A 9,718-nucleotide genomic window follows, 5' to 3' on the forward strand; every position below is an offset into this window, starting at 1 on the left:
CAGTTTCCCGCTCTTTTTAAGGCTAAAATCTTTTAAAAATTTCAACAATTTACAGCTATGTTTTTTACTCAAAACTGATGCGGTTTAGTTATTAGAAGTTATTGTTTCTCTACTAATAATATCTATTGTCTTCAATAACTTGATAGTTGTTAGATTTTGAACGTTATATTAACTTCACACAAATATTGAATCCTGACATCTTAAATAGCCGTTCAGTTTGTCGGGTCAAGAAGTAGTACACAAACAATTTGACATATAAAAAATAGCGTGCATAGCTTTAATTGAATTGTAGACATTACAAGGTGCCACCGTAAAAAATTTCTCTGAAAATTAGAGATAAATCTACGTTCGTAATTCGAAAAGTCATACTAAGACACTTACTAATTAGTTCTTCGTAAGTTAAAAGCGACCAAATATAACTCGACTGGTGGAGTCTTATAATTCACCAAAACCTCAATGTATGCAGTCTATCTTTTTAAGAAAAGCAATAGGATAAGAAGAGAAAATTTATTGATAAAAGTTAAGCTGATGAAAGCACTATAGTAACTTAGAGGATCACAACACACTATCTATCCAGAATAAGGCACTGCCGGAATAAATATTGAAAATTGTTTCTAACGGATAATTCGAGATTTAAAATCAGAGCTCACATTGTCGATTCCTCGGCAAATATATCAGAGCCTTGAAGCAAATACGATGTATTTTTGTTCCGAACAAAAGCAAGTACACTTTTACTGGGAAGAGTTATAAATAGTACTGGTTAAAGAGTATCAAATTAAAGCAACTGATAAAGAAATGATACCAGGCAGTGCAAAACAGTTAAACTGAGACACAACACAGCCGACTCACCTCGGTGACTAAATTGCTCCGAGAACCTTATCTGATCAAACCATATAACCTCACCTACCCCATCGGGTTAATCCTCTTCTCTTCCCTCATGCGCTTCCACGGACATAGTTTTTCGTATAATAAACGTTTTGTAAAAATCTTCAACACTTCATTATGGTTTCATTCACCACTTTCCCGTATACACACCAGACCAATCGTTCGAAATTTAAATTAAAAACTGAAATGTTGCTTAACGCACAGCGATTTGACAAATACTTATGACGTCACAGTTGTGAAAAAATCAGTCTTAGGTGACATCGGAGCAATCTAAAAATGTACCACAGTATAAAAATAACACGTAATAATGTAAATTTAATTCTTGTTAAAGCTAATTTAAATTGATTTCTGTTAAGATTGAAAGTTTGAAAAATATTTTGATGTGCAAAATTATTAGAGGTAAAGTTTATTTGATTCAAACACTGATTAACTGATAAATTAGTTACTATAGCTAAGCACCGAATGAAGTTAATTGCACCAAAAGAGATTAAGAAAAAGCGCAGAATCTTTTCCGTTAATTTCCCCATTCGCAACTAGGAACTGAAACCCCCCGTGAACGAAATTTTGTTCCCAATTCTATGTGCAAAAACAATGCATGTTTTGCGCTGATAATCATTTGCATAGCCACATAAGAGGTTGGACTATCCATTACAATTTATATACCCTAAAAAAGGTATAAGACCACCAATTGACAACAACTCGGGTTTGGGGTTCATTAATGGCAGAGATCCAAAACCCAAAATTTAGGCACTTGATAAAGCAAGTAAAAGCATACCAATATCATTTTGTAATCTACTCAATAACAAAATGGGAAAACAATGAAACAATCAAAATGCAAGGAAAAATCAGCATAGTGCAATGCGGGCTAATGGAACAATTGAAATGCATCTAAGATATATTTCAGAGACTTCTTTAGCAGCAGTGGTTTGAGAAAGCGAGATAGACATTAGTAAGCAAGTTGTAATGAGGTAACTATTCAAAATGCACACAACTAGAAAGCTATTTTTCTAAAACAATTGTAGAACCGCACCCTTAAATGAACTCTTTACTGTGTTTCACTCCACAAATTAGCCCAAGTTTCTATTTTTCTCTGGCACCAAAAGGTAGAAAATATAACTTTAAAACTACTTATAGCATTTAGTACCTCGTAATTTCTAGTACAAAATTATGTTTCTGTATTTCTTTGAGCTGTAAAGAACAGGTGACATAAATTACCTTAACACACATAACTGTGAGAGCTGTCATGCCCATAATTTTTCTTTAATTCTTTTAGGTCAAAGCCTATGAAACTGCCTTGCCCGAATGGCTTAAAATGAACTTTTGATCACTCTGTTCAAAAATAGGTCAAATTCGAGAACAATTTCGAGCGGAGTACACCAGCGTGACTTCCTCGATACCAGCTTGGGCTAATCAAGCAAAGTAAAGGTTCATTTTGATAGTGATAAGTGCTCCGCACAGCGGGTTCGTAATTGCACAATAAGGCAGTATAATATCAAATTTACGGCGAGTTTATAACAGCTTCTAACTTGGCTTGAGCTGCTGAAAACATACGAAAACTGCAGAAAGAAATAAAGGCAAACTTTCAAAACAACAGTCTATATCGCTGTTATCCGCTTTACCAAGGTTAATTAACATTCCTTGAAAAATATCGAACCATTACAACGCTCGAAAATCTTAATGCTCTAGTATTGATGAAAATGGTACGTGGGTCTAAAAAATAAACCCCCCACGAAAAACCCCCAATTTAAATTTGCGTTTTGGTATTGATAATTTGTTCGGTTGTGATAGTTTCATATCAAGTCCCACGGGCCGCTAAGGCATGGCCAAACGCGCAGCGCGTTAAAAGTCAAGTGGGGGTTTATTTCTTATCATAAAATTAAGCAGGGTTTTTCCGTGGGAATTTTTTTCCGAAACCGAGAGTACCTCATCGATACTAGGTTTGTAATCTTTTCCTATATTTACAATTTTCCGATTGCAAAAGAAAAAAAGTCAGCTGGCAACATCAGCACCGCACCCCGGTCCACATTTGCCAATAGGAGCAGGAACAGAATAATTTTAAGCTTAAATTCTTTGCAGTAGTTTGTTCATGCATGCTTAAGAACACAAATATTTTTTTCACGCTATGTGGAGGGAAGAAGGAAAGATGTACAGCTGTGATCAAAGTAGTATTAGACTGTAGGATCAGTAACACGGCCACAGAATAGCATAATTCCTGAGTCGGGTTGGTACACGAAGAAGAGAAAGGGAGAGGTCGCCATAAAGTCGATGCTCTCCGCCTTGGCCAAGCTCTTCCTCCTAAGATCACAGATTGCAGTCACATTTTCGGCATCTGTACCCTCTTCGTCTATTTCAACAGAGCATTTCTGGTAGATTCTGCTCACGCTTAAAGGAGTGCTGTCGCTAAAACCACACATACACAATCTTGTACGCAATTGTCTAATTTTCTTTAATTTTGACACAAGCCTGAACGCACTTTTGAATGCAGGGTCACAATCCCGCTTTATCGCTTTTGACACGAAATTTAAATTGACGAAGGAGGGGTTCAAACCCCGACTTCCGGGATGAAAGTCCTGGGCAGTAGTCACTTTGCTACACGGGCTATGAGCATTGCAACCAGCTTTATTTAGCAATAGATTTACTTTCTGAATGCTCGCAATTGAAATCACTCAGAAAAATCCAAAAGTCAGACGGGAAAGGTGCAATCGAAAGAATGTTCTAGAAGAGAACGTTCAAGCTGAAGTTTCGGCGAGCGATATAGTTTTTTTGTCAAATTATGTAAATTACTATCCTTTTATAAGATTAAGAGATACATATATTACTTAGTTTATTGCTGACATGGTTCTAATTTAAATCAACAGTGTACTAATTGAGTTTATCGTCCCCCTCCTGGCCTTTAATTTCATCAATTGCTTTCTTCTTTTTTCATTTACGCGGGCAATTTGTTCAACACCTCTCATTGGGTGAGTCGAGAAGAAACAAATAATATATAAAGTTTTTAAAGTTTTAAATATCTACATTTTAAGAATTGGGAATTACTTTTCGGAAACGAACTGAACCGTTCAGAGGTTTTCTCTCATCTCATATTTTTCCAAGCTTTTGAAAGACGTCTTCCCACATATATGAGTGATTCCATTAAAATGCCGAATTAAACAAAACTCAAAATAGAAAATTATTTCAATCAGAAGTTCAGTAGGTTAAATTTTCTCTATACATCTTTTGCTCTGTTATAATGTCTGGGCAATTGAAAAACTATAATACCCCAATTTACTGGTCTACCTATTCTCTGAAGAGATTAACTTGGCAATGATTGGAGAAAAACTGCATTGAAATTTGAAAATTACACTACAGTATCCAAAGCAAACTCGAAAACGCGAGAACAATAAACTCCGTGAACACACAGTTTTCTAAACTTCAAAAATATAAAGCATGAATGAGGCAAAGCACGGAAAAACAACTTCGACGATGCTTCTGCTGACATAAAAAAACCACCAATCTTTCAAAATTTTCAATAAAAACCGAATAGGCAATTAAAAACAAAATCCAGTTATCTCGTTGAAGACCGACAAGCAGGCAAATGATAAAACCTGACAAATGATAAAACTTGACTTTACAAATTAAAATGACTAGCCTAAGCCGTCAGTTGGTCTTGAAAGAAAGCTTTAAACATTAAGTGATCTAATTAAACCACAATCACAAGATTCAAAAATGATTTTTTAAAGAGTTAAATTTACTTTGATGAAAGAAACAAATTAGTTAGCACAAAACTACTTTATGAAACTGAGCAAAGCGCCAAAAATCACAGGCTTGTCAGGTTACCGTACAAAAAGACATTTTTTGAGAACCAATGTTTGCATGCATTGTGCTCTAACATCAAGATTAGTGAACCAAACGTGTATAACCTAAAAAGAATTATCGTGTACGTTAATATCTTGGAAGATGTATCAAAATTATTTTCGTTCGAAAACTTCATTGCATTCTTTTCATTACTGAAATAAAAACTGTATCAAGATTTTCAAAAACCAGTTGGTTAAATAAAAGCTTTATTCTATGTAAGAATAACTTTCTTCCACTCTATGGTAACTTCCTAAGGAAAAACTTGCATTTTATTACCCGAACTAGGAATCTTTTTCAAATATACATAGCTAGACAGTATTTGGTCTAACCTCATGTCATGAGGGAAGGAAAAAAAGCAAGCCTGGCCTTTTCTCTTTGGTCATTTTTCATCCCCTAAATATTGATCGCATTGTTACATATGTGGTATCATAGGAAAGTCCTTGCGGAGAAATTTTCTGCAAGGATATTTTTTGCTTTGGCTGAGAAACTTTAAGGCTTAGCTGAGAAACTATCAGCCCAGAAAAAGTTTTCGCTAATATTTCAAGGAAAATTCACTATCATGGCAAAATCTTCACTATACTTCTATGGATGATTTTGAATATAACTTTTACACAGAAGTTTATAAACTTTCTGAGCGAGCTATCGGTAGCTCTAATTATAACAACCCACCAAGTTCGGGCAAACTGCTATCAAAAGACCACCGGGCGGTTTTGTTCGGTAGCATAGAGCTTGGTCTGAGGGAGGTTAGCAGTAGAAGCACACTCAAAAGAGTTTACAATGGGGGCGGAGATGGTAAGGGGGTAAAACCGCCAAAAAATAACCTTTGCTCCATGAATTTGTCATCGCACACTTAAGAATTTAGTCGAGATATAGAAGAGCTAATCACTGACTCATTGCTCTCCGAGCATAAACTTTTATCCCGTTTTGAGGTCGAAAAGTTAAAAGTGTCAGAAGAAAAATCGGCCACGCAAAAACCGCACAAAAAATACGGCACGACTAATATAATTGCTGCAAACTTTGTTCGAGAGCAATTATAAAGGTATTTTCGGTTGAAGAAGCACTAAAAAAAGATGGAAAATTTTTCACTCACACTTGCGATGAGCACTTTCATCTTCAAAAATTAATAAGAACGCCAGACAATATGGTTAACGGATAAATATTGAAACTTTATTATTATGAAAACTTGGAAAGTCGGATTTTGCATTCTTACCGCCCTGTATTTGCAACGAGGTCCGGTTGAAGAAAATACACAGCCCGTACTACATATCACATATCAAATGTCGAATTTTATATTTATAATCGTTCTAATGTCTTGTCGCGCCATAGAACTCCTTAAAGATTATACAAATTTATGGTAAATCAATTTAAAAAAGTTGAGAAGTGCTTTTTATTTGGCACCATGTAAAAGAGATTGAAAACAAAGCAAAAAATTTTGGGCACTTATCTAGGAATCAGAAAAAAGAATGTGTGTTTTAAAAACCACTTTTAATGAAGAGTACGGGTAAATTTCCAAGAAAAGATTGAAATAAAAAAAAGTTGGAACTCCGTGCTGCTCTTAAAAATCCTGATTGGGGATAACTTCTAAAAGTTTTGCATTGAGCCTGCGTCATATTGACTGCTTTCATTCATATATGGTTCGATGACAGAAAAACTAGCAGCAAATCTAAAAATTCAGCGTTAAATTTTGCAATGCCTTCTTATTGATTGGTTTTTTTGTGCAATGACAACTTGCAGTTCATACCTAGTCTTTAGAATAATTTTGAGTGAAAGTTCTCAATGAATGATGGATGCAAAAACACGTGGGCGAGACTACTTGCTCTAAATCAACACTAATTTCGGATCTTTTCCGTTTTGCCCCCCACCCCCCATTACAGAGCACGTGCAATTACATAGTAAACCACTATGTAGAAATATTGCATATGCTGCTGGGGGTGCAAATAATATACACCCACTAAGATGGGGGGCACAAACGGAAAAGATACCTAATTATTTTCATTTTTTACACAACCTAATTCCTCGAAATACGCAAACCAAAATCACCTATAGTTACAACTCCAGCCTGAATCAAATTGGCAGACATGGTCTATCATAGATCAAACAAAACTATGTGAAGAAGAAAGCCTGAATTACGCAAACATTCTTTTTTACAATCAAGGAATTGGATTGTACTCTTGCTCTAAGATCATTTTAACTCATCGAGAGATTACGGCCAATCAAACTATAATAAACCGGAAAACCTTAGGGCTTTAAGTACCAGTGTGATCTCTAAGCTAGCTTCATAAACGAATAACTGCAAAATAAGTGTCGATTTTTTGGGGGAGGGGGTTGCTTAATTTTAAATTAAAACACTTCAAATCATATATTTACTTTAACAATTACGTACTATTCGAAGTGTATGGTAGTTATTAAATTGTGTTAATTATGATTTATTGTATTAACAATGAATTGTATTAGTTATGAAATTAATTGATGTCTAGCACGGCGTAGATAAGTCGTTTTAAACAACCAGCAAATCAAACACCTTCAAACTTAGAATGCATCCATTTCTCTTAGTTTGATAATGATCAGAGGCATATAAATTTTGCTCTAATCAATACATGCATCTGTCAGCCGTTTTTGTGGTAATGTATTGCTGAAGCCAACCTTAGGTTAATGAATTTTTTTCCGGTGTCCCAGATTGTAATTTGAGGCCAAAAAGTTTCTGGACAATCTGAATAATTTTTCATCAATTTAAATACTTGAGTCAATTTGAATATTGCTGCTTATTCAATTTTTTTTGAAGTGGTGACGTTTTTTTTTCTATGCTTGGCTCTTAATAGCTCAAAAGGGGTTTATGGTAAACCTGCCGGTGCGTTACTGTGCCGCATTGTTTTTAAAGCTAATAGAATTTTTTGGGGTATGAAAAAAAGCACGTGCTTTTCACGTGAGTTAAAATTAACACGTTGACGTTGTTTCTTCAAATCAAGAATTGAAAATTCGCAGTTGCAATTATATGCATGGCAATTGTCCTTCTGACCTCTATAGACAGTTCGGATCAAGCGACAGTTCGGATGCATGGAAGACTCCGATTGTGATGAGGGATCATTTTGCAGCGATTTGAAAATTTGCGTAATTGGGGAAACAACGTAGAGAAGCATCCCCTTACGAAAACTTTGAACTAAAATTTGAGTAACTAAGTGTATACAGTTAAATTCCTGATTATTCTGAAGGCATGTAAACTTTAACCTTGCGGTTATATTATTAATTTACATGTTTGGAAAGAAAAAAAAGATTCGCAAAAACCTTACACCTCAAACTATTCAAAACTCAGTAGTTAACTATGTCTTGGAAAATTTTGGGTCTGATTTTTGGTTTCAGTTATCAAAGAAAGTATTTCAATTTGTAGGATTCATATCAAAAATCAATTAGCACAAATACCAAAGACATACCATATTCCTGGGAACTCGGCGTGTTCTGTGAAGGGGGAGATGGCTCCCATTTGCATGATATACCTCTTCAAATCGATGAAAGACTCGGACTTGAACTTTGGAACGTGAACAACGAGAGTTTCATCTTCCATTTCCGATCTCAGTTTCTTCAGAGCATCCGGCTGCAACTGCTTCAAATAGTCGATTGGGTTCAAACCTTCATCTGGTACCAAGATTCCCATTTCCCAAGCTGGTTCACTCTTTCTTCGGTAGGGAAGGAAAACTACTGTGAACCTCTCTATTTCCTTGCGAACATACCGGAATACTCCCCGTTGTCTCATAATCTCGGCTTTTACTGTCTTCTCAGGTGATACGTGGAAGTTCGAATGGATGGTATCGGCCTTTTTGAATACCTCCTTCCATCGACCCCTCAATAGCACGATATTAATCAACGCCATAATATCGTCTTCGCTCGTATCTGTCAGCGAATCCTTCATTTTGCCCAAGCTTTCCCTTTCGATCCAGTGATTAATTTTCTGTTCGCCTTCTAAAGAGCCAAACTTGGCACTTTCAACGCTGGCGTGAAAAATTCTTCGCATGTCAGTCACGAACGAGAGCGCAGGCTCGATTCCTTCTTGCAGGAAGAGTCCATTTGCATTTGTGGTACTCATTGCAACCAAAGAGTCGGAGGAAGGTAACAGAACGCTGAGAACGTGCCGCGCTTCGTTTCCATGTGTATGTGGCGACACAAGCAATGCTCGTTCAAGCTGGTCTTTAGTAGAACCATCTGCTCCGTGTTTGAGCATTGACATAGCAATGAAGACACTAACGGGAGAAATCACGTAATTAGCATCCTCGCAACTTTCCATATAGTTTTTCAGCAATACATGGCCCACTTCTTCCGCTACAAAACAACTTGCTCGTCTCGCCCTGCTCATGTTTCGACAAAATTTACTGTTTTCAATTCAAGTGTTTCCAATTCGTAAATTCCACAATTCTTGTCCGAAGTTTATTGATAGACGGCGATTACTTTCGAGAGTTCAAGAAAGCTCAAGTTTGCTCACTCCCCGGAAGCTCAGTTCTTAATAATTTAGTCAAGCGTGTTCTGAAGAGAAAGGTAAAATGATTGCAGTCTACCTCAAGTGACATAATAAAAGGGCCAGAATGTTTGACCAATAGCACAACAGAGCGGACAAAATAGCCGCTGCATGTCATACGCGCTAATACGGAAAAGCTGGCAAGCAACTGCGTTGTTAATCCCAATGTACTTGGTTGACTCTAAACAAAGCCGTTAAAGATTAACAAACAGACTTTTGTGACCCTATTTAATAATTGCAACTGACATAAACGCCTCTGGGACCATGCCCCAAGACGCTCCGAATTGCAATTAATCTATCTACCGTTTTCAATATTTTCCACAAATTTTTTGGGAAACATAGGCAAATAAAATAATTCGCGATCACATCAAAAACTACTGTAATAAATCAAGGCAATATGATCGATAGATCCATTTGAGGACACGTAATTATTATTGAGCAGCAATAAATTTAGTGTACAATAGACAACTGTTTCGACGTACCAAATTATTAATG

At 36.2% G+C, this 9,718-nt stretch overlaps 1 protein-coding gene across 1 annotated transcript; it reads right to left on the reverse strand.

The window, feature by feature from the left end:
* Nucleotides 1-2,726: 2,726 nt before the first annotated feature.
* Nucleotides 2,727-9,358, reverse strand: LOC142352260 (alpha-1-antiproteinase S-like). Its single transcript, XM_075404746.1, has 2 exons — nucleotides 8,148-9,358; nucleotides 2,727-3,285 (listed from the first exon to the last, which is right to left on the reverse strand). Exons 1-2 carry the CDS (start codon nucleotides 9,062-9,064, stop codon nucleotides 3,054-3,056), a joined length of 1,149 nt encoding a protein of 382 aa, XP_075260861.1. The 5' UTR covers nucleotides 9,065-9,358; the 3' UTR covers nucleotides 2,727-3,053.
* Between the last annotated feature and the right edge of the window lie 360 nt (nucleotides 9,359-9,718).

Source organism: Convolutriloba macropyga, chromosome 13, assembly GCF_964194025.1.
Source record: "Convolutriloba macropyga chromosome 13, txConMacr16.3, whole genome shotgun sequence".
NCBI classification, from domain to species: domain Eukaryota; kingdom Metazoa; phylum Xenacoelomorpha; order Acoela; family Convolutidae; genus Convolutriloba; species Convolutriloba macropyga.

Coding starts and splice junctions, on each gene's coding strand:
- LOC142352260 (XM_075404746.1), bottom strand. CDS start 9,064: ATGAGCAGGGCGAGACGAGCAAGTTGTTTTGTAGCGGAAGAAGTGGGC. Junction 3,286..8,147: donor GCCGAGTTCCCAGGAATATG/GTATGTCTTTGG, acceptor GTGTGGTTTTAG/CGACAGCACTCCTTTAAGCG.